We start from the raw sequence: 25,587 nt of genomic DNA, 5'->3' as shown, positions 1-25,587 counted from the left end.
ACATTTTTTTTTTTTTGTAGAAGTGGGGTCTCACTTTGTTGCCCAGGCAGGCCTGGAAATCCTGGTTTCAAGCAGTCCTCCTGCCTCAGGTTCTCAAAGTGTTGGAATTAAAGGGGTGAGCCACCACGCCCAACTGACCGTTACAATTTTTGCCATACCTGTGTGCCAGCTGTACCACTGCTTGCTTAGTAATATTTTTAAAAAATTTCTAAACTTTTGGATTATCTTCAAGTTATAGAAAAATGGGAAGAATAGTATATGAACACTTGATACTGTCCTACCTATATTCAGATTGTTAATGTGTTGTGACATTTGCTTTCTCTTACTCTCTATAATATTAATATAAGCACACACCTATATTTACATTTCACGTTTTTAAATTGTGAAATAATTATAGATTCATAGGGAGTTGGCAGAATGGTCTCTTGTAGTCTTCATCTAGTTTTCCCCAATAGGTGTGTTTTATATAACTCTAATACAGTATCAAAGCCAGGAAATTGACATTGGTACAATGTATATATATAGTTCTATGTCACTTTATCTTGTGTGTAGATTCATGTGACCACAATCAAGTTACTTAATGAACTATTCCATTACTACAAAGATCTTCCTCATGCCACTCCTTTGTAGTTATATCTCCCTGTCCCCCTACCTTTTTTTCCTACTTAACTGTTTGAAAGTTAGATGCAGATATACTGACACTTTGCACCTAAATGTGTCAATAATTATCTCCTGAGTATAAGGACATTTCTCCTACCTAACCAGTTATTATACCTAGAAAATCAGTACTACATTAATAGTATATAATACATAGTCTTTATTAAAATTTCCTCAGTTGTCCCAAAAAATTCTTGCTGATTTGTTTTGATCCAGGATTCAGTAAGCATTCATGCATTGCATTTGGCTGTTATGTCTTAAGATTGAAGAGAGTCACCCTTTTCGTGGTGGTTGTGGTGATATTCATGACATTGCCTTGTAGAATATCGCAGTTTACTGAGATTTTTTGAGGGCAAAACTCATGACTAATTAAAAGGATCCTGAAAGATCCTTTAAACATTTTTGCAAAAATGTTACATAGGCAATTGGTGTATCTTTTGTTATCTATCTCTCATTTACCAGGAGGCACATAATGTCACGTTGTCTTATTATTTGGTGCTGTTGAGTTTGACCATATGATTTATCTGCTATAAAAGTTCGTTTTTTCCCATTGTGATTAACAAGTAATTTTGGATGTTATGCTTTGAGACATTATGAAAATACTGCTCCCTCTAAATTTGTATTCAGTTGTTTAGTGCACACCGTTGATTCTTATCTGAATCCATTAGTACACTGGAAGTTGTAAAATGGTGATTCTCTAATTTTATTATTCCCTTTATTACTGGCATTCTGAGAAAGAGTCTTCCTTTTTTGACTTCTCTTTCTTTCATTCTCCCACATTTGTCCCAGCTGTGGTCAGAGGGAGCCTCTTCAAGCTGGCTTGTTTGTCGTTTCGACGTGACCCTATTATTTTTGGAGCACTCCATTGCTTTCTGGCCTAAAAGATGTCCCATACTTACCTTGTGCATTTTTTGTTCCAGACCTGGTATCAGCCATTCCTCTAAGGAACCCTGGTTCTTTCTTTAAATTTGAGAATTAAGTTTATTTAAGAGACACTTCATATCACTAATCTGTTCTCGACTTTTTAAATAATAAGTGTTAAAATAAATACATATTGGCCGGGCACAGTGGCTCATGCCTGTAATCCCAGCACTTTGGGAGGCCGAGGCGGGTGGATCACCTGAGGTTGGGAGTTCAAGACCAGCCTGACCAACGTGGAGAAACTCTGTCTCTACTAAAAATACCAAATTAGCCAGGTGTGGTGGTGCATGCCTGTAATCCCAGCTACTCGGGAGGCTGAGGCAGGAGAATCGCTTGAACCCGGGAGGCGGAGGTTGCAGTGAGCCAAGCTTGCATCATTACAGTTCGGCCTGGGCAACAAGAGCGAAACTCCGTCTCAAAAAAATATATAAATAAATAAATAAGGTAAAATAGATACATATTAAAATGAAAATGTGGCCAGGCACAGTGGCTCACACCTGTAATCCCAGCACTTTGGAAGACCAAGGTGGGTGTATCACTTGAGATCTGGAGTTTGAGAGCAGCCTGGCCAACATGGTGAAACCCTGTCTCTACTAAAAATACAAAAATTAGGCATGGTGGGGTGCACCTGTAGTCCCAGCTACTTCAGAGGCTGAGGCAGGAGAATCACTTGAACCCAGAAGGTGGAGATTGTGGTGACCCAGGATCGCGCCACTGCACTCCAGTCTGGGAGACAGAGTGAGACTCTCTCAAAAAAAAAAAAAAAAAAAAAAAGGCTAGGTGTGGTGGCTTACGCCTGTAATCCCAGCACTTTGGTAGGCTGAGGTGGGCAGATCATGAGGTCAGGAGTTCAAGACCAGCCTGGCCAACTTGGTGAAATCCCATCTCTACTAAAAATACAAAAGAAAAAATTAGCTGGATGTGGTGGTGCGTGCCTGTATTCCCAGACTACTCTGGAGGCTGAGGCAGGAGAATTGCTTGAACCTGGGAGGCGGAGGTTGTGGTGAGCCGAGATTGTCCATTGTACTGCAGCCTGGGTGACAGGGTGAGACTCAGTCTTGGGAAAGAAAAAAAAAAATAGACTGGGCGTGGTGGTTCATGCCTGTAATCCCAGCATTTTAGGAGGCCGATGTGGGTGAATCACCTGAGGTCAGGAGTTCGAGACCAGCCTGGCCAATGTGGCAAAACCCCATCTCTACTGAAAATACAAAAACTTGCTGGGCATGGTGGCGGGCACCTGTAATCCTGGCTACTTGGGAGGCTGAGGCAGGAGAATCGCTTCAACCCGGGAGACAGAGGATGCAATGAGCTGGGATTCTGCCATTGCATTCCAGTGTGGGTAACAGAGCAAGACTCCGTCTCAATAAATACATAAATAAATTAATTAATTTAAAAAACATGTGAAGCAGCTAAATCTCGTGTCCCACAGTGGGCCATGTACCATATATTGGAAAACATTGCTTTTTATGTTCAGCATAAAGGTCGTTTGGGCCAATCTAAGTGATATGGAGGCTTTCTGTAGTGAACATGAGTCCTGGGCATCCCCAGCTTGAGCCATAGACATAGCTTGGTGCTCATGATGAGTTTCTTCTGTGTGTTTTAGAAACTCCAATAGCAAAAATGATCGAAGGAACCGGAAGTTTAAGGAAGCTGAGCGGCTCTTCAGTAAATCCTCAGTTACCTCAGCAGCTGTAAGTAGTGGTGGTGGGGAAACCTTTCTTTGGCCTGTTGTTGGGGAATGTGTTTTCTCTTTCCCTTCCTCTGGGAGTGCTCTTCTGAGGTCTGTGGTCACTTTTCTAGTAACTGGTGGCTTTTCTTTTAGGCAGTAAGTGCACTGGCAGGAGTTCAAGACCAGCTCATTGAAAAGAGTAAGTTTATGTTTTTATGTTTCTCATCAGTTTATTTTTAAGCTACCATCGCCCTTATATTTAATTCATCCAATTATGTATCTGAGAACTGCATTTCTTATGCTCTTCCCTCTTTCCCCTAGAAGTTTAAAAACTTTTAGGGTATCCTTAATCATGTTTTTCTCCACTCCCCCACCCAGACAAGGTCTCACTCTATAGCCCAAGCTGGAGTACAGTGGCATGATCATAGTTCACTGCAACCTCAAACTCCTAGGCTCAAGCAATCCTCCTGCCTCAGCCTCCCAAGTAGCTAGGACCACAGGCATCCGCCACCACACCTGGCTAATTTTTAAATTTTTTGAAGAGATAGGGTCTCACTATGTTGCCCAGGCTAGTCTATAATTCCTGGCATCAAATAATCCTCCCACTTCAGCCTCCCAAAATGGAGTACAGGCATGAGCCACCATGTGTGAGCAATCATATTTTTTCCTTTTGAGGAAGAAGTTACTCTTCTTGCCTCTTCTGTTGCATAAAGATTGGCTTTAGCATCTCAAAGGGACAAAGATATATTTTCATTCCTGATAAATCTTATAAATTCTTAGGGAATTAAAGTTAAAACAATAACTTTTATGGAAAATTTCAAATATGTCTTATAAATCTCCATGTACCCAATTTAATAATTCTTAGAAAATGTTCATCTTGGCCTGGTGCAGTGGCTCACACCTGTAATCCCAGCACTTTGGAATGGAGAGGTGGGAGGATTGCTTGAGCCCACAAGTTCAAGACCAGCCTAGTCAACAAAGCAAGACTCTGTCTCTACAAAAAATTAAAAAATTAGCCAGGCTTGGTGGCATGTGCCTGTAGTCCCAGCTATTAGAGAGGATGAGGTAAGAGGATTGCTTTAGCCCAGGAAGTTGAGGCTGCAGTGAGCCATGATCATGTCACTGTTCTAGCCTGGGTGACAAAGTGAGACCATATCAAAAAATAAATAATTAAATAAATGCTCATCCCATAAATAGAATGTACCTGTATGTTTTTAAATATAAAATGGATAATAGTGCTATTTACTTTGTAAACGAATTATATCTTATTTGTTATACATAAACCATACAGTCTAATTTCCAGTGATGGGTTATAGATTTGTGCATTTATCTTTCTGATTCAGACTCAGTGTAAGTGTACTGGATGTTCTGTCTCTGTATTTCATCACCTTGAAATACGACCTGTTCTCGGTATTACTATGTACTTCTTTCAGAAGGTATATCTCGTTGTTGGATCTAGTTCTTTTTGCATTGGTGCAATGATATGAGGAAAAGGGATTTTAGTAGTTTGGGAATTAGAAGTATTTACTTATTATCTCTATGTACAGATTTCTTTTCTTTTTTTTTTTTTTTTTTTGAGACGGAGTCTTGCTCTGTCACCCAGGCTGGAGTGCAGTGGCCGGATCTCAGCTCACTGCAAGCTCCGCGTACAGATTTCTAAATTTGTTGCTATGCCCTTAACCTCTTTCCTGGCTTTACTCCTGCATTTCCTTTTTTTTTTTTGAAACAGAATCTCGCTCTGTTGCCCAGGCTGGAGTGCAGTGGCACGAGTGGCATGATCTTGACTCACTGCAACCTCCGCCTCCTGGGGGCCTCCCAAAGTGCTGGGATTACAGGTGTGAGCCACTCTGCCTGGCCTGAATCCTGCATTTCCTTCTAGACATTTCCACTCATATTCACTCAAACATTTGATCTAAAACAGAATTGTTCTATTTCCTTCTAAATTTGTCTTCACAGATTTTTTGTGATGATACTCTGTAGACGTCTTTGATTCCTTTCTGCCAGCCTCATCAATTATACCAAGTCCTTTTGATTTTTCTATGACTCTCCACTAAATCTTACTTCTTTTTAATTAATGCCACTCTAGAATGTAGAGCTATATTACATTTTTTGTGGAGGAACAAAACTGGTTAAGGGACACCCTGGACCTCACTCCTGTGAGTTGAGATGGAATGATATCTTAGTTTTCTTTTCTTTTTTTTTTTTTTTTTGGAGATGGAGTTTTGCTCTTGTCACCCACGCTGGAGTGCAATGGTATGATCTTGGCTCACTGCCACCTCCACCTCCCAGGTTCAAGCAATTCTCCTGCCTCAGCCTCCCGTATAGCTGGGATTACAGGTGTGCATCACCATGCCCATCTAATTTTTGTATTATTAGTAGAGATGTGGTCTCACCATGTTGACCAGGCTGATCTTGAACTCCTGACCTCAGGTGATCCACCTGCCTTGGCCTCCCAAAGTGCTGAGATTACAGGCGTGAGCCACCAGGCCCAGCCCTGACTTAGTTTTCACAAGAGCCTGTAATCCTGCCCTGGCTTAGGTGATCATTCAGTATATGGCTGTTTACCTGTCTGCCTGCAAGAATAGCTGCACCCAGGTACTTGTCAGGAAAAGACTCAAAAGTTACTGCTTTCAGAAGCTTGACTAAGACAAACACTTATGTACTAAAGATTTTTGGCTGAGCACAGTGGCTAGCTTATACCTTTGGGAAGCCGGTAGTCCCAGCTACTCAGGAGGCTGAGGTGGGAGGATTGCTTGAACCCAGGAGTTTGAGCCTGTAGTGAGCCATGACACTCCAGTGTGAGTGACAGAGCAAGACCTTGTCAAAACAAAACAAAAACCTAAAAAAGCTGGCGAGGTGGCTCACTCTTAAAATCCCAGCACTTTGGGAGGCCGAGGTGAGAGGATCTCTTGAGCTCAAGAGTTTGAGATCAAACTAGGGAACATAGTGAGACCCTATCTCTACCAAAAACAAAACGAAACAAAATTAGCTGGATGTGGTGTCACACACCTGTAGTCTCAATGACTCAGGAAGCTGAGGGAGAAGGATCACTTGAACCCAGGAGGTCAAGGCTGCAGTGACTGTGCCACTGCACTGCACTCTAGCCTGGGTGACAGTAAGAACCCATCTCAAAAAAATAAAAATTAAAAAAAAAGTCCAATTTATGTATTTTTCTTTTGTTACATTTGTTTTTGTGGTCATATCTGAGAAACCATTGCCTAACCCAGTGGCATCTAAATTTTTTTTTTTTTTTTTGAGATGGAGTCTTGTTCTATTGCCCAGGCTGGAGTACAGTGACGTGATCTCAGCTCATCACAACCTCCACCTCCTGGGTTCAAGTGATTCTCTTGCCTCAGCCTCTCGAATAGCTGGGATGACAGGCGTGTGCCACCATGCCCAGCTAATTTTTGTTCTCTCCTATTTTTAGGAGAGAAGAGGTTTCACTCTGTTGGCCAGGCTGGTCTTGAACTCCTGACCTCGTGATCCTCCTGCCTCGGCCTCCCAAAGTGCTAGGATTACAGGCGTGAGCCACTGCGCCCGTCCTGGCATCTGAAATTTTTAGTTTTAGCTCTTACATTTGTGTCTGTGATCCATTTTGAGTTAATTTTTTTGTATGGTGTGAGATGGGGGTACAACTTCATTCTTTTGCATGTGAATATCTGGTTGTTCCAGCACCATTTGTTGAAAAGACTTTTCTTTCTTCATTGAATCGTCTTGTCATCCTTGTTGAAAATCAGTTGACTGTAAATATAAGGGTTCATCCTGGGACTCGGAATTCTAGTCCCTTGATTTATATGTTTATGCCAGTACCACACAGTGTTGATTACTGCAGCTTTGTGTAGCATGTTGTTTTTTTAGTGTGAAATCAGTTTTCTTGAACATCAGAAGGGGAGGATTGGTCAGTATGCTTTTTGTATAATAGCTTCATAGCTCTAGGCAGGGATGTCCAATCTTTTGGTTTCTCTGGGCCACATTGGAAGAATTGTCTAGGGCCACACATAAAATATACTAACATTTACTATAGCTGATGAGCTAAAAACAAAAAATCACCAAAAAAATCTCATAATGTTTTAAGAAAGTTTACAAATTTGTGTTGGGCCACATTCAAAGCTGTCCTGGGCTGCATGTGGCCCATGGTCCTTGGTGGGACAAGCTTGCTCTAGAGTTTCCTTTTCTGTTGTTTTCCTAAAATGTGTTCAAAAATACGGTTTCATGATTTCTGAGATTTGGCTATTTCTCTCTTCTGCTTTTCTGGAACTGTTTCCTTTACTTCTTGTACCCATATGCTACTCAATTTAAAATCTCTTCCTAGCAGATTATAATGTAAAGACCATAGGAAGAAAACTGGCCAGATGTGGTGGCTCACATCTATAATCCCAGAACTTTGGGAGCCTGAGGCAGGCGGATCACCTGAAGTCAGGAGTTTGAGACCAGCCTGGCCAACATTTCAAAACCCCGTCTTTGCTAAAAAGACAAAAGTGAGCTGGGCATGGTGGTGGGTTCCTATAATCCCAGCTACTCAGAAGGCTGAGGCAGGGGAACCATTTGAACTGGGAAGGTGGAGATGGCAGTGAGCTGAGATCGCGCCACTGCACTCCAGCCTGGGTGCAACACAGCGAGACTGTGTCTCAAAAAAAAGAAAACTGGTCCCTTGGTTCTGCTACCACATGACCTTTTTTGGCAAGTTTTAGAAATTGATAATGTGTGTGTGTATATATATGTGTGTGTGTGTGTATGTGTGTGTGTATATATATATACATTTTTTTTGTTTTTTGTTTTTTGAGATGGAGTCTTGCTTTTGCTGCACATGCTGGAGTGCAATGGCGCCATCTTGGCTCACTGCAACCTCCACCTCCTGGGTTCAAGTGATTCTCCTGTCTCAGCCTGCCGAGTAGCTGGGATTATAGGTGCCCACCACCACGCCCGGCTAATTTTTTGTATTTTTAGTAGAGGTGGGGTTTCACCATGTTGGCCAGGCTGGTCTTGAACTCCTGACCTCAGGTGATCCAGCTGCCTCGGTCTTCCAGAGTGCTGGGATTACAGACATGAGCCACCGTGCTCGGCCAGGTAATGTATATATTTAGGATCCTTCAACAGTTGAGTAAAGTGAAAGTCTTCCCTCACTCATCCTCACCTATTAAGAGTTTAAAGAAATTCCTTTCAGGAAAAACAAGTATATATATAAATGAAATACAAATATAACTGTATTAGTCTGTTTTCACACTGCTCTAAAGAAATAGCTGAGACTGGGTAATTTATAAAGGAAAGATGTTTAATTGACCCACAGTTCTACATGGCTGGGGAGGCCTCAGGAAACTTACCATCATGGTGGAAGGCGAAGGGGAAGCAAGCACCTTCTTCACAAGGCAGTAGGAGAGAGAACGCGCATGAGGGAGGAGCCTCTAAACATTTTTAAAACCATCAGTTCTTGTGAGAACTCCCTCACTATCACAGGAATAGCATGGGGAAAACCAACTCATGATCCAGTCACCTCCCACCAAGTCTCTCCCTCAACATGTGGGGATTACAATTTGAGATGAGATTTAGGTGGGGACGCAGAGCCAAACCATACTGATAACTATATATATATATATTTTTTTTTTTTTTTTTTTTTTTTTTTTTTGAGATGGAGTCTTGCTCTGTCGCCCGGAGCAACATTGCAGTGGCACAATCTCGGCTCATGCAATCTCTACTTCCCGGGTTCAAGCAATTCTCTCTGCCTCAGCCTCCTGAATAGCTGGGACTACAGGTGCCTGCCACCACACCTGGTTAATTTTTGTGTTAGTAGAGATGGGGTTTTGCTATGCTGACCAGGCTGGTCTTGAACTCCTGACCTCAGGTGATCCACCCACCTCGGCCTCCCAAAGTGCTGGGATTACGGGCATGAGCCACTGCATGCAGCATTTTTGTTTTTATTTTTTTTTTTAAGAGACAGAGTCTTGCTCTGTTGCCCAGGCTAGAGTGCATTGCAGTGGTAAGATCGTAGCTCACTGCAGGCTCAAACTCACGGGCACCTCAGCCTCCTGAATAGCTGAGACTACAGATATGTGCCGCCATGTCTGGCTAATTTTTAATTTTTGTTTTTATAGAGATGAGGGTCTGGCTGTGTTGTCTAAACGGGTCTTGAACACTTGGCCTCAAGCCATCCTCCTGCTTCAGCCTCCCAGAGCACTGGGATTACAGGCATGAGATACTGTGCCTGATCTATAAATATATATATATTTATACAAGTTGTTATTGAGCTTGCTTTTATTTATTTAATATAACCTACAGTGATGTTTTAAAATTGAGAACATGTGTCAGCTGAATATTACTGCATTTTAAAAATATTCTTGGCAGAGTACGTGGCTCATGCCTGTAATCTCAGCAGTTTGGGAGGTTGAAGCAGGAGGAGTGCTTGAGCCCAGGAGTTCGAGACCAGCCTGGGCAACATAGTGAGACTCCATCTTAAAACAATAAAATTATCCAAGTGTGGTGGCATGTGCCAGTAGTTCCAGCTACTGGGGAGGCTGAGATGGGAGGATAATTTGAACCCGGGAGTTTGAGGCTGCCATGAGCTGTGATCACACCAGTTCATACCAGTGCACTCTAGCCTGGCTGACAGAGTGAGACCTTGTCTCAAAATACAATAAAATAAAATAAAACTTACCAGGGCTGGGTGTAGTGGCTCATGCCTGTAATGTCAGCACTTTGGAAGGCAGATCTCTTGAGCCCAGGAGTGCAAGACCAGCCTGGGCAACATGGTGAAACCCCATCTCTGCAAAAAATAGAAAAATTAGCTGGGCTTATGCTTATGGGCACCTGCAGTCCCAGCTACGTGGGAGGCTGAGGTATAAAGATCACCTGAGCCCAGGAAGTAAAGGCTGCTGTGAACGGAAATTCCGCCACTGCACTCCAGCCTAGGTGACAGAGTGAGACCCTATCTCAAAAAAAAAAAAAAAAAAAAAGACTTATCAGGTTCAAGTTCAACAGATCTTAAAGGTTAAACAAACAAAAAACAAAATGGAAAACTTAGAGTAATTCAGGAATGGGCTGTCTTCTGTCTCTTTGGCCTTTTTTTTTTTCAAATAGACAGGATCCCCGTATGGTTTGGGGAAGAAACCAGGGCCAGCTATAGGCACTTTTTCCAAGATCATCCCTCACTCCCCTGGAGTCCTATCTGATGCTTTATGTATAATTAGTAATCCCATTAGTGTATTCTGTGGTTAAATAACCTTTATGCAGTGAGGTTATCCTGGCTGTATGTTCCTGTCTCCCAACTGCCCTTAGAGCTGTTGTCTCTGGTTACATTGTTTCAGATTACATGCTTTTTCAGGACCTGTGGTAACTTTGATCCTTTGTGTGTATCTTCTCTGTCAATTAGAGGATGGAGAATGGTTTTTTCCTATTAGTGTTCATGTTGATGGACGGATTGCCTGAGGAGTACTGATGATGCATTTGGAAACTTGTGTTTTATTTCCTCCAGGGGAGCCAGGAAGTGGGACGGAAAGTGACACTTCTCCAGACTTCCACAATCAGGAAAACGAGCCCAGCCAGGAGGACCCTGAGGATCTGGATGGATCTGTGCAGGGAGTGAAACCTCAGAAGGCTGCTTCCTCTACTTCCTCAGGGAGTCACCACAGCAGCCATAAAAAGCGAAAGAATAAAAACCGGCACAGGTCAGTGGCAGGAATCCCACCCCCTGCAGCTCCCATGACCATTATGACCATTGCTGTGAAGGGAATTGGGCCTAGAATAAAAACTCTTTAGGATTGTTGCAGACCCTTTCTGTTGCTGATGGCAAGAAAGTCCTTAGGTCCAAGTGAATGGGCTAATTTGCTCAAAGGGAGGAATTGGTGGGCATTAGAGTAACTTTCAAGGAAGACTCCCGGGCATCCTTCTCACTGTTTCTAGTGTAGAATAGTTTTATTCCATAAAAACCTTGTTTCATATGGTGAATATGGAATAATTTTAGAAGAGAAAAAGGAATAAAAATGGAATCTGTGTAATAGTATTTGAAAAATGCCACTAGTACTTTTTGGGAAGCTGTAAAGTGGGCTAAAGTCTTCTGCTGGTAATCCTGATCTTTGCCTACTCTTGTTTCTTTGTGGATGGAGAGAACTGATTTGACATGCCTTTTTTTCTCTTTAAATACAAGTTTTTTTTTTTTTTTTTAATTGCTTGTGATTTTTCTGTTTCTGTATTTCTCAGCAATATGCTGACTTCAGATACTGGAGGAACAGTATAAAGCCTGTAAAATATGAGAGCGTCTTCATAGGTAACGTGTAACGTTGGTGCACCGTGTTTTTTTTGCGGTACATAATGAGATAGGAATGACGTCAGTGGACAGAGAGGCCAGGTATCACCCAGAGAGGGTTTCAGCATTCACTCTGCCTGGGGTTTGTATGATAATGCTGGGGTTTGTTAACTCAGATAATTGGAAATTATGCAGCTTGACCTGAAGAGTATAATGTACAGTTTCTAGAGTAAGGAGTTTTGCTGGCCTCAAGCCTTCCGGGAGTAATGGAGACCCTATACCTACCTGTTTCCATGCCTCCTAGAAGTTTCAAAGCCAGGGCAAGATTCCTCAGTCTAGAAACTGTACCTTTGTTCTACTTCTCCTGGAAGACTGCATGCTGAGCAGGTGAAAGGGGGCAATGCAGGGAATGGGTGGCATTCCCTGTCCTCCAGTTTGCTTCTGGATTTGCTTTACAAATCTGTAGTGTATTCCTTCATGCACCCAAGGTATTAAACTTGTTAGTTTCATGGATATGGCAGTGCCTGGGGATAACATAGAATTAACTGTACCTGATTTGAACCTCCTTGGTTTGCATCAGCTGGTTCTTCAATTATTTTAGGAGTTTTTCTTGTTGATGGTAATGGTGTTTTCTAGACTGCAGAAATAGTATTTCCTTCAAATAATGACTGAGGACTGCTGCTTAACATTTTTCTGCAAACCAGAAGTCACCATCCTAATTGCATAACTGTAGTGAGAAATAGCAAAAATTGCATATCTATTTCTTTATATATTTTTGAAAGGCTATAGGTTATTTGACCAGCTGTAATAAGACTGGTGCTAGCTTATCACGAATAAGAGAGAAATACATTCTTAAAATTTTTTTTTAATTGTCAAGTTAATTAAATGTCATGCTCTGTGTTGCTTTTATTAAATTTACTCCAGTGTCATTTATTGTTATTTTTATTTTTTTTGAGATGGAGTCTTGCTCTGTCACCCAGGCTAGAGTGCAGTGGTGTGATCTCAGCTCCCTGCAACCTCCGCTTCCTGGGTTCAAACGATTCTCCTGCCTCAGCCTCCTGAGTAGTTGGGAATACAGGTGTGCACCACTGTGCCCAGCTAATTTTTGTATTTTTAGTAGAGACACATTTCACTGTGTTGGCGTGAACTCCTGGCCTCGGGTGATCCACCTGCCTTGGCCTCCCAAAGTGCTAGGATTACAGGATGAGCCACTGTGCCTGGCCTAGTGTAATTTCAAAGTAGTGATTATTTTCTTATTTCATAGTGTCTAGAGTAGGGAGGAAACTCTTTGAAAGTTTCTGGGAGTTTTTTCCATTACTGATTAATAGACTCTCTAGATAGCTGTTTATTTCAGGTAGTTCTTCCTTCATTTCCATTAATGACATTATTAGCTGATGACTGATAAAAAGGAGTTAAAGAGGTGCTGAACTTTGCTTTCTTCTTGCAGGTTTCTAGCACATTTCCATAGGAGTAATACTTCTTCCTATCCTAGGAGATATCTCCTTCCAGAAAAATAGTGGTAGTTGTAAAGATCTTTGATATTAGTTACTGCTTCACAAATAGTGTTTTCTGTTTGGAAAGCAGAATCCTGCTTTTTATTGCTGTCCTTTTGTCTTCCCTCTGATTTAATATCTGGCTGATCTCCCTTGGCCATAGGCACTCATCTGCCCCAAGAAAGGACAGTGAAGCTGATTTGCTTCCTTTCTAGGGAAGCAAAATTCAGTGTGCCTGAATGGCACATGAGTGGTCAGTTAAGGCTCTCGGACTCCTGCCATCTTTAGTCAGGAATTGTGTCTGCCCCAAGTCCCTTACCATGGCTGACTGATATCTCAGTAGGGCTGGCAGATTGGGGTGGGGACAGAGCATGGTGTCTATGTACATTGTTAAGTTTGTACCCAGTATAGTACATGTTTCTCCTCCAGTGTGCCATACCCCATATAGTGAGATGAGTCAATAATAAATTATTTCAGCAGATGTTTCAGTACTTACTGTGTGCCAGACAGTAGTTAGTGGTGAGCAAAGCAAAGTGAAAATAAATATGGCACTTAAGCAAAAGGAAATAACTTTTCAATTTGCCCTCTTCAGGAATATGAAATTCTTTTTTTTCTTGAAACAAGGTCTTGCTGTATTGCCCAGGCTGGAGTGTAAAGTGAAACTATTTTGTGAGAGATATTGACATTAAGCTTTCTTCCAGCTTTACTCTTGTAAACATTGTCTAGGAGGAGAATGTAGCCATTTGCATATCGTTTTAGGACCTAAATGTAGCCATTTGCATATTGTTTTAGTGTGGAAGGTGTTGGAGCCAGCGAAGCAGCAGGTGTCATGCTCCAGGTTAATGTTTGCTTTGGAGGCCTGCCCATACCATGGCCTGCTAGCGATGATGGCACAAAGTGGTCTCCTCCTCTGTACTGCTCCCTCCAGATCCCTGAGACTCAGGTGCTTGTGGATGGCAGCTTTCCCTTGTTTTAACAGGGGTGCTGCAGGCCGGGTGCAATGGCTCATGCCGGTAATCCCAGCACTTTGGGAGTCCGAGGCAGATGGATCACCTGAGGTCAGGAGTTCAAGACCAGCTTGGCCAACATGACGAAACCCTGTCTCTACTAAAAATACAGCAATTAGCTGGACTTGATGGCAGGCGCCTGTAATCCCAGCTACTAGGGAGGCTGAGGCAGTAGAATCACTTGAACCCAGAAGGCGGAGGTTACAGTGAGCCAAGATTGCGCGCTTGCACTCCAGCCTGGGTGACAAGAGCAAAACTCTGTCTAAAAAAAAAGGGGGTGCTGCAGACTTTTGTGTTTCTCGATGGTAGCCCTGATGTAGATAGTTAATTGCCATCACCTACTTAGGTGGCAGAACAATACTGTTCTTCATTTTCTGGAACAAGGTTCCACCACTCAAGTTTATTCATTCAACTTTGGGCTTGTAGGATGAACGCTGTAGAAAAGGAGCGTGGTGTTCCCTGAACATGTTTAGAACATAGAACTTGAGGGAGGCTGAGGCAGGAGAATGGCGTGAACCCGGGAGGCGGAGCTTGCAGTGAGCCGAGATTGCGTCACTGCACTCCAGCCTGGGTGACAGAGCAAGACTCCATCTCAAAAAACAATGACAACAATAACAAAAACAAACAAACCATATAACTTGAGTAAAAAGTTGTAAAATGTTTTCCTTTTTCAAAGTTTAGACTGTGTTGTAGTTTTTTATTTTAGTGAAAGTATATTATGCTGAGTTGTTAGTACTGTCTTCAAAGTGCCTTTCGTTATATAACTAAACCTTTCTTTCTCTGTTTCTCTAATGCCCTAATTATATTTTTCAGTACAATTAAATATTTTAAAAGTTCTAACTCCGAATTTGGCAGCTAATAAAAGGGCTCCGGGTGTCTGTAGTTTTCTAATGAAATAACTTTTTCTTTCATAGTCTAGTCTTCTGATATGAAATCCACTGAAGGAAGGGAATCTCCTGACCACAAAATCTTTGGTGCTTTGATGTTTGAAACTTTGTTGCTTAAGATTCTTAAAGCTGATTTTGTTTCTACAATTCTTGCTAGGGTGGCTAATCGACTAATTTTTTCAATTAGTATATTAATTTCTATTGCTTTCTTCCTTTCAAATGCTGCCCCTCAGCCCGTCTGGCATGTTTGATTATGACTTTGAGTAAGTTTGATTTGAATTAGTATTTGTGCTGTGTTGTTTAGTGTGTAGACACCAGTATGCCTTTTTGAGACCTTTCTAACCCATAGTTTATCTGTTTAATTGTAGGTATGTATATTAGGTTAGGCTGGGAAGTTTTTTTTAAAAACAGAAAAACGTGATGGAGGTAACATTTTATTTAATAACTTAAGCAAAATTAAGTAAACTTCACTTTTATGCATTTTAATTTCTTTTAAAATAGATAACCTTTAACTCATATTTAAATTGATTTTCTGGCTTTGCTTCATAAGGAGAATAATAGCTTAAGATCTTGATATTTTGCTTTGGAAAGATTTAAAAATTGAAATTCATTTAATTTATTTTGCGTTTCATGTCCAGAAATACAAACTCCTAGTCTCTTTCCTGTTGTTAATCACCATGTGTCTCAGTAATTTTCAGTGATATAGTTACAGAACTAACACATTAACATAGAGCATGCCCTCTTAATTCAATCTCTTTAACATGTAGTTCTGGAATTGTTTTAACATTATATGGCTTTTGTAGCTGCTGTATACATTTCTTTTTAGAGTCATCTAAGTTTGCCTTAGGGCAAAAATGTGTGCTCATAATTTTTAATACTTGCTTGATAATATCTGGGTAAACAACTAAATATGACATAGTCTAATGAAGAATGTGGATTTTTCTTAACCAAATAGTCTTTGTTATAGCTTATGCCCTATGCAGTAGCTGATTGTGGGACCCATTTCCTGTAAATTAAAATGGAAATATCTTTTATCTTTTCTGTCACAGGATTGATCTGAAGTTAAACAAAAAACCACGAGCTGTAAGTATCAGCCGGACCACTTCAGAGAGGCTGGCAATTTTGTAGATGATTAGGAAAATGTATTTGTCTTCAGAGATTGAGTGTTCCCAACCTGGAGTCATAACTCTTGATTTAAAGTCTGGGGTATCCATCTGGATGTGCTTCAACTTTTAGGTGTTACTTTTTTTTTGTGAGAGACAGTTTCTTGCTCTGTCGCCTAGACTACAGTGCAGTATCATCACGATCAAAGCTCACTGTGGCCTTGACCTCCTGTGCTTGGCTTCCTGAGTAGCTGGGAGTACAGGTCCATGCCACCTCGCCTGGCTAATTTTTGTACTTTTTGTAGATACGGGGTTTCGCCATGATGCCCAGTCTGGAACTCCTGGACTTAAGCAATCCTCCTACCCCAGCCTTCCAAAGTGTTGGGATTACAGGTGTGAGCCAGCGTGCCTGGCCCGTGGTTTTGTATTTTAAGGAGAGAAAGAGGTCACATACTTTTTTTTTTTTTTTTTTTTGAGACAGAGTCTCGCTCTGTCGCTCAGGCTGGAGAGCAGTGCAATCTTGAGTCACTGTAATTTCTGCCTCCTAGGTTCAAGTGATTCTCCTGCTTCAGCCTCCTGAGTAGCTGGGATTACAGGTGTATGCCACCATGCCCAGCTAATTTTTGTATTTTAGTAGAGATGAGGTTTCTCCATGTTGGCTATGCTGGTCTTGAACTCCTGACCTCGTGATCCGCCCACCTCAGCCTCCTGAAGTGCTGGGATTACAGGTGTGAGCCACCGCATCTGGCCGGTCACATACATTTTTGATGATGAAATGTCCCTTTAATTAAATGATAAATTGTTAATACTAGCTCTTTTTTTTTTTGGACTAGTGAGTTCAGATGCTCTAATAAGAGCAGAATTGATGTTTCAATCCCTTTATGGACTCAGAAGGCAGACCATTTTCAGATGTGAAGTATTGTACATTATATTTGGAATACAATCTTTTTTTTAGTGTGTGTGTGTGTGTGTGTGTGTGTGTGAGAGAGAGAGAGAGAGAGAGACAGGGTCTGGCTCTGTCACCCAAGCCAGAGTGCAATGGTGTGATCTTGGCTCACTGCATCCTCTGCCTCCCAGGCTCAAGCCATCCTCCCACCTCAGACTCCCAGGTAGCTGGGACCACAGGCATGAGCCACCACACCTGGCTAATTTTTATATTTTTTGTAGAGATATGGTCTTAATTTGTTACCCAGGCTGGTCTCGAGCTCCTGACCTCAAGTGATCTGCCTGCCTGGGACTCCCTAAGTCGTGCTGGGATTACAGGCCTGAGCCACCACACCTGGCCTGAAATATAATCTTTTTTTTTTTGGAGACAGAGTTTCACTCGTTGCCCAGTCTGTAGTGCAATGGCATGATCTTTGCTCACTGCAACTGCCACCTTCCAGATTCAAGCGATTCTCCTGCCTCAGCCTCCTGAGGCAGGAATTACAGGCGCCCACCACCACGTCCCGCCAATATTTTGTGTTTTTAGTAGAGACGGGGTTTCACGACGCTGGCCAGGCTGGTCTCGAACTCCTGACCTCGTGATCCGCCCACCTCGGCCTCCCAAAGTGCTGAGATGACAGGTGTGAGCCACCACACCCAGCCTAAAATAGAATCTTTAGCTATGGAGCAATGTCCTGGCAGAGTTGTTAATGAGATATTTTTTTCCTTTAGGGTCAAACAACTGTTCTGCTGAGAGTAAGTTGGGACTTTTGTTTTTCTCTCTTTAGGACTATTAGAAGACACGTTAGTGCAGAAGCTTCCAGGCTGTAGAGCCCTGCTTCTTCCCTTCTCTGACCTCACAAAGACAAACATCGTTCACCTGAGTTCGTGGCCATCCACCTCTGCTCTCCCAGACCCAGTGCCTGTGACTTTGAGTAGTTTGTTCTAAATGTGGTGACAAACAAGTCATTTCTGTAAGACATTGGATCTTACTTTATGTCATTTTTAGTAACAGAACTGCAGGAAGATCAAGACAATGTTATAATCCCAGCAAGTTGCTAACTGTGCGTTTCTCCCTTCTTAGAATGAATGTCTCCCCCCAAACTGGCTGGCACCAGCTTCATCTGTGATACCCATCAAGAAATGTTCTTTGGTTTTGTTTTATGCTGAAAGTAGAACACAAGTCACATTTCAGATGGAGGCTGTAAATATCTGGCATTTTCTTATATTGTTTTATGTGTTCTTGTTTTTCTCGCTGTTTTTATCTTATTTTCTTTGGGATTTTTTTGTAATGCCTTGTACAGCTCATACCTTCCTGCTGACATATCTGATCATCTTTTTCATGCAGTTGCCGATACTCATAACTGAAAATAATCTGGTTTATCATAAGTGAAATGGGAAACTTGGCTCTGTTTTTTTGCAAGGAGAGGTAAAGAGTGTTTATTTAGTAATTACCTATCTTAAATCTTTCTGAGTTGGTAGCAGATTCGTGTTCAAGGAGCAGGAAAAATGGAAAAACATAAGTTTAAATCAATTCTTTTTAAATAGCTATTTTTATTCTTTTGTATAAATAAAATTTCACAGGCTTCAAATTCTCATGCTTTACTTTTAAACCCAAGATTGTTTTTTCACTTATTTATTCATATCATGCCTTATGGAAATTTCTTTTTCTGTATTTTCTGTCTTTGCTGGTATTCACCTGATTAAATATTGCTCTAAAAATCACCATGGCATATGGAAAGTCTCAAAATTATACCAAAAGTGATAACTTATGTCATTCTTAAGTGGAGTGAAAGGATAGCATCAGTGAGAGCCAGTGTTGCCCAGCAGGTCTCCCTTTCTTGGAGGGCTTGATGGGCCGAGGAATTTGCTAGTAATTGTTACCTGCCTCTAGTGCTGTGGTGAATTTGAGACAGGGTCTGGCTGCACATTGGAATCACCTGAGAAGCTTTAAAATACTCATGCCTGGATCCCACCCCCAGAGACTTAGGGTATAGCCTAGTTATTGGGAATTTCTTTAAAAGAGTTCCTGGGATTCTGATGAGAAGCCGGGTTGAGAACCACTACATTAGAAGACTGAATGGTTTAATTTAAGTCCTATGTTATGAATTGGTCTAAGGGATAAGATTTGGAATCTAACCTTTCCTTTGACTCTAGTTAGTCATAGTCCTTGACTTATGCCTATATCTTTGTAAGAAACAGTATGTTTCATTTGTGATAATATTGGTAGGACCGAATATGGATGGCATCTACTGTAAAACAAGTCTACCTTGTCAGATGTGCAAAAGCTTTCAGTCTTGTTTTCAAATACACTTTTGTGTGTGTGTTTTTATTTTATTTTATTTTATTTTTTTAAACTCTGGCTATTTAGATGTCTTTGGCTGTGTCTTTGGTAGCAGAACTCCAATGTCAGGATTTTTAAGGAAATAGTTTCTTATATTTAGATTAGTCCTTAAAAAAAAAAATCCTAGAAGCATTCTATATTTTTTGTCTGTTGGTCTCCTTTACTGGAAGGGAGGAGTGGGATGCCTGCAGTTTCCTTCCTTTTGAGGAAAGCACACAGCAGATCTTAAAATATTTTTGACTCTTACAGGTTGAGATTGCTAGAGATGGAATAGTACTGCTCTGTTGCACCACTGCACTCCAGCAGCCTGGGCGACAGAGCGAGACTCTGTCTCAAAAAAAAAAAAGAATAGTACTGCTCTTAAAAAGATTATTCACGTATTTATGAAGCTGCAGTGCGATGCCTACAGTTTCCTTCCCTCTGAGGAAAGCACACAGCAGACCTTAAAATATTTTTGACTCTCATAGTTTGACATTGTTAGAGATAGAATGGTACTGCTCTTAAAAAGATTATTTATGTATTTTATTCATTCATTTATTTATTTATTGACAGGATCTCGCTCTGTTTCCCAGGCTGGAGTGCAGTGGCCTGATCAAAGTTCACTGCAGCCTCGAACTTCTGGGCTCAAGCCATCTTCCTGCTTTAGCTTCCCTAGTACCTGGGACTAAAGGTGCATGTCACCATGCCCAGCTAATTTAAAACATTTTTATTTTGTAACGATGGGTTCTTGCTATGTTGCCCAGGCTGGTCTCAGACTTCTGGCCTCAAGCAGTCCTCCTGCCTTGGCCTCCCAAAGTGCTGGGATTATAGGCATCAAGTGATTCTCCTGCCTCAGCCTCCCCAGTAGCTGGGACTACAGGCATGCGCCACCATGCCCATGTAGTTTTAGTAGAGACGGGGTTTTGCCATGATGGGCAGGCTGGTCTTGAACTCCTGACCTCAGGTGATCCACCCACCTCAGCCTCCCAAAGTGCTGGGATTACAGGCGTGACCCATGGCATCTGACAATATAGAGTATTCTTGACATCTTGACCTGTGCAGTAAATAAGGTAGTTAAAATGAATGATAAATAGTCTAAGCTTGAAAGTTAAAGAGCCTAAGCTTGAAACACTCTGTGACTTAGTTTTTGCATTTATTCTGTCTTCTGTGCCCCCCCCCCCGAGCCTTACTCCAAATTAATGAGGCATTATTTTATTTATTTATTTTTTTGAGACGGAGTCTCGCTCTGTCATCCAGGCTAGAGTGCAGTGGCACGATTTTGGCTCACTGCAACCTCCGCCTCCCGGGTTCAAGCGATTCTTCCGCCTCAACTTCTCGAGTAGTGGGGACTACAGGCACGAGCTACCATGCCCAGCTAATTTTTGTATTTGTAATAGAGACGGGGTTTCACCATATTGGCCAGGCTGGTCTTGAACTCCTGAGCTCGTAATCCACCTGCCTCAGCCTCCCAAAGTGCTGGGATTACAGGCATGAGCCACCGCACCCAGCCTAATGAGGCATTATTGCTTAAAAAATTCACATCAAGCTGGGTGTAGTGATATGCACCTTTAGTCCCAGCTGCTTGGGAGGCTGAGAGGCTGCAGGATTGCTTGAAGCCAGGAGTTCAAGGCTACAGTGCGCTACGATCATGCCTGTGAATGGCCACTTAACTTCAGCCTGAGTAGCATAGCAAGACACTGTCTCTAAAAACAACAGAAAATTGACATCTGAAACCCTGACTACAGGAGCACTATACTGGTTTATGTGAAGTGTGGGGAGAGAGCAGGATTGTACTTCTTTGTACACATTTGCTTCTCCCAGGATAGTGTCATAGTGCCTAGGGAGGTGATGTGTGTGTCAGATACAGTGATAGTGGAAAGAAGGGATTGGAATTTTCATACCTGTGTCTGTCTAAATGAGCGTTATCATGTCTGAATTGTCTAAGTGATAAGCTTCATGATTTGAAACAGTTTTCACTTTGAAAAATTGCTTCTATTGATTAAAAGTTGTCACCACTGAAGTCGGCTGTGGTGGAGTCGATGCTGATTCTCACTTAGGGCAGTGGCCTCCAAGGGGAAGAGGGTGCACAGGATGGTTGGGTTGGGGTGGGAAGAAAAGATTAGGCCTTTGGTTTATATTCACTTTCAGGCTCAGCCTTATTTAGTTTTTCACTTTGAATGTATTATATATATACATCAGTATTAGTTCATTAGTACATGTAGGTCATTAATTTATAAATAAAAGGTTGAACCACAAGAAACTGCTGATAATCGTTTTTGATCTGTAAAAGTGGCAGTTATCATAGTTTAACAGCGTATACATGTTGGGGATGTATATGCTTTGAGTTTTTACCGTTTGTGTACAGAAAATAAACTTTGGAGACCCCTAGCCCCCTCCTCAGCTCCTAACCCCCACCCTGATAACTTATTTCTATATCCTAGGTGTGGGGATGGGAAGATTTTAAAGTATCTTATTAATTTGAATACATGTGTCTTAGTCTGTTTGAGCTGCTATAACAAAAACACAAACTAAATGGCTTATAAACAACAAACCTTTCTTACAGTTCTGGAGACTAGGAAGTCCAAGATCAAGGCACCAGCAATAGCCAGTGTCTGGTGAAGGTGTGCTTTCTGGTTCACAGACGGTGCCTTCTAGCTGTGTCCTCACATGGTGGAAGGAGAACAAGCTCCTTCAGGCCTCTTTTTGAAAACATTTTTGAGACGTGGTCTCACTTTGTTGCCCAGGCTAGGGTCCAGGGGCGCAATCACAGCTCACTGCAGACTCAACTTCCCAGGCTCAAGTGACCCTCTCACCTCCACTTCCCAGTTAGCTGGGATTACAGTCTGTCACCACACCTGGCTAGCTTTTTTTTTTTTAATGTTTTGTAGGCAGGGTCTTGGTATGTTGCCCAGGCTGGTTTTGAACTCCTGGGCTCAAGTGACCCTCCTTGCCTTGGCCTCCCAAAGTGCCGGGATTCTAGATGTGAGCCACCAGGCCTGGCCTCAGGGCTCTTTTATTTATTTTTATTTTTTTAGAGACAGGGTCTCACTTTGTTGCCCAGTCTGGTCTTAAAATCCTGGGCTCAAGTTATCCTTTTGCCTCAGCCTCCCAAAATGCAAGGATTACAGGAGTGAGCCACTGCACCTGACTCCTCAGGCCCGTATAAGGACACTGATCCCATTTATGAGCATTCTGTCCTCATGATTTAAGCACCCCAAAGCTACTTCTCTTAATTCCATCACTTTGGGGGTTAGTATTTCAACCTATGAATTTTGGGGGGACATAAACATTCAGACTGTAGCAACATGCAAATAGCACGTGCTCAAATGGCACTGAAGTATATTCAGGGTAAAGGAAGTGTTCCTGTCCCTCAGCTGTCAGTTCCCCTTCCCAGAGGCAACCCCAGAGTTCCATTGTGTCCTTCCCGAAGACCTTTGTACATGTATGAGCAGTATGCATACATGCATGCGTCTGTTCACAGAAATGGTAGCATACTGTTCTCTCCTTGCTTTTTCCATCTAGCAATCTAGCACAGAAAACGTTCCACATGTACAACTGCCTCATTATTTTTATTGGCTACTTTATATTCCATTGCGTGTGTATACCAAAGTTTACTTAATCAGTCCTCTGTTGATTGCATTAATATTGTTTCCCATCTTTTGCTGTTTCAGACAGTGTCAGAGTGAATAGCCCTAGATGCATCATTTTGCAAGTAAGTACCTGTAGGATAAATTTTCAGCAGTGAGGCCAGGCATAGCTGGCTCATGCCTGTAATCCCAGCACTTTGGGAGGCCAAGGCAGGAGGATGGTGAGAGGCCATGGTGAGAGGATTGGTTGAGCCCAAGAGTTCAAGACTAGCCTGGGCCACAAAGTAAGACCCTGTTTCTACAAGAAATAAATTAGCCAGGTGCTGTGGTGTGGGAGGATTGCTTAAGCCCTGGAAGTCGAGGCAGCAATCAGCTGTGATCATGCCACTGCACTCCAGTCTGGATGACAGAGTGACTTTGTCTCCAGAAAAAGAAGATTCCTTGAAAAAAACAACAAACATAAAAAAATAGCTGAGTGTGTTGACTCATGACTAAAATCCCAGCACCTTGGGAGGCTGTGGCAGGCGGATTTGCTTTAAGCCCAGGAGTTCAAGACCAGCCTGGGTAACATGGTGAAACCCCATCTCTACAAAAATACCAAAAGATCACCCAGGCATAGTGGCACATGCCTGTAGTGCCAGCTACTCGGGAGGCTGAGGTGGGGGAATCACCTGAGCCTGGGAAGTCGCGGCTGCAGTGAGCTGTGATTATGCCACTGCACTCTAGCCTGGAAGATGGAGTAAGGCCCTGTCTCGAAAAAAAAAAGAATGTTTATATTTTTTTCTCCTTTCCTTTTTATTCCTTCAGTTCCTGAGAGTTTTTCTTGGGATATTTGTTACCTGGAACAGTTGGAACTTTCTAGAACTTTACACTTTGTAGAAGGCATGACAGTGACCTCTGGTGTTTCTTTCCAGGATGGAGGTGCAAATGCCATTAAGAATTCCCTGTTTTTGCCTTAGCACTTTACTTCCCATGTTAGTCTCCTTAAATTATTGTTTTCAGATCCTGCTGGAAGATCTTTGTCTCTAGGCCGTTCATTTCCAGGCCAGAGCTGGTAGGCAGGCCCCTGTTCCATAGGCAGCAGTATCAGGAAGCGCCAGCAGGTGGCAGGCACGGCTCCACAAGCAGCCTGGGAGCAGCCAGAGTTAGAGCCTTTACACCATTCCCAGTGACTTGACTTCCCAGCAATGTGCCCAACTTAGTGTGGGGTGGGGCGCCTGATCCTTTCCTCCCACCTCGTTTTGCTGACATTTCTTAAATGGATGAGCAGTTTAGATCACCAGCAGCTGCCTTGAGAGGAGCTTAATGAGGCCACACCTCAGGATGACAGCCTGGGGCCTCCTCCCCTTCAGGAACTAGCCGGAAGGATTTACATGCCATGGCCTGGGATGGCTTGGGTTTCCTTAGTTGTAGGGCCCGACTTCCTGCCTCTTTCAGCCAAATCTCCCACACCCTTCCCATGAACTGGGAGGTCCCCAGAACAGGCCCTTGCCACCCTCTACTCCACCCACTCTGCTATGGTCCAAGAAAAAAAAAGCCAGAGGCTTGAGAAACCCTGGGACAAAAGTGCTAGGGTCCTTGGGCTGCCTTCTTTTGGGGAAGTGTCTCTAGGGACCAGCTGGGCCCAGGACTCAGGCTGGTTGCATCACCTCCTTCCCTGCAGCTCCTAGATATATGCCCCCCAAGTCCCACTTTCTCTGCTGCTCACTCACTCTTGTCTTGGGAGAGTCCTGCCCAGCACCTCCCTCAGGGCTGGGGTCTTTCCCTTTTGTGTACAGAAGACAAATGCTGGCTTTTCCAGGAGGCATGGGGAAGGGAGGGCCGAGAACTTTGTTGGGGGAAGAGGAGGCAAGTGGCAGCTGCAGTGAGGAGTACTGGCCCCTTCCCAGACACCACCTGTCCCCCACCTGCAGGAGACTACAACGATGGGGGGTATGAGCAGCACTGCGGGGGAGAAGGGGATTGGAGAGCTGCTCCCCTAGACCTCTAAAGTTCTGCTCCTAGTTTAGGTCCCAGGTCTTTAGGGACTGCTGAGTTTTTCCCCTACTCTACAGAAGTGGGGTGGGGACTGGGCTGGGACATCCAGAGCAGGGATCTTTCATCCCATTGTGGGCTCGTTTGCTTTCTGCTAGGGAGGCTGGAGGTTTTCTGAGGACAGATTGGCCATAGTCACCCTGGCTTCACTCCAAGAGGGGTTAACCCATGTGTGCGAGACAGAACTCAGTGAAACTCAGGGTTCGGCCCCCGCTGGTGAGAGCCCAAGGGCAAGGTGGGGGGCCTGCGGGGGTGTGGGGGAGGGCAGGCAGGAGACTGTCCTCTGTGAGCTCCCCGGGATCATTTCCCAATAGTGCCGGAATTTGCATACTCACTGGTTTCCCCATCAGCTTCTGGCTCCTGGAACCAGGAAAACAAGAGGAGGAAAGAGCACTGGGGCAGCTCCCCAGAGTTTGATCTCTTCCAGCACGCACAAGTCACATTCCATTCCTGTCCCCCTCTCTGAGGGAAGCTGCCTCTGAAGAGGCAGGAAGCTGAGGCTCTGAGAGAGAAGTGGGTTGCCCAGGGCTGCATCGCTAGTGATGGGCGCTTGAATCCAGGGCCCCTCCCTCCCCTCCTTTCACAGGAACTGAGTTATTCTCCTCTCAAATCTAGAAAGAGGCAAGGACCATCGTATCCCTTTTACAGGTGGGGAGACTGAGGCCCTGTGAGCAAATACCACCTACCTAAGCTGCTTGAATGGGCAGTGGAGCAGGAGGTGATGGGGAGAACTTTGGAGTTAGAGC

At 43.1% G+C, this 25,587-nt stretch overlaps 1 protein-coding gene across 7 annotated transcripts in view; it reads left to right on the top strand.

The window, feature by feature from the left end:
• Positions 1-25,587, top strand: part of MEAF6 (MYST/Esa1 associated factor 6) — a 34,843-nt gene that overhangs the window by 2,144 nt on the left and 7,112 nt on the right. Inside the window, exons 3-9 of one of the 7 annotated variants that reach the window (XR_003118940.1) lie at positions 3,182-3,269; positions 3,401-3,446; positions 10,713-10,905; positions 15,104-15,133; positions 15,239-15,296; positions 15,920-15,953; positions 17,686-18,622. Coding sequence is in view for 5 of the 7 variants with exons in the window: in XM_025381347.1 (XP_025237132.1) it covers positions 3,182-3,269; positions 3,401-3,446; positions 10,713-10,996 (418 nt within the window). In the remaining 2 variants the exon portion in view is untranslated. Of the gene's footprint in view, positions 1-3,181; positions 3,270-3,400; positions 3,447-10,712; positions 11,569-15,103; positions 15,134-15,238; positions 15,297-15,919; positions 15,954-17,685; positions 19,221-25,587 lie in introns of those variants that run through there. The other 6 variants (XR_003118943.1, XM_025381355.1, XM_025381366.1 and 3 more) reach the window with 6 other exon arrangements.

This window comes from Theropithecus gelada, chromosome 1, assembly GCF_003255815.1.
Source record: "Theropithecus gelada isolate Dixy chromosome 1, Tgel_1.0, whole genome shotgun sequence".
NCBI classification, from domain to species: Eukaryota; Metazoa; Chordata; class Mammalia; order Primates; family Cercopithecidae; genus Theropithecus; species Theropithecus gelada.
Note: the sequence above shows the minus strand (reverse complement) of the source record. Positions and strands in the feature narration are given on the sequence as shown.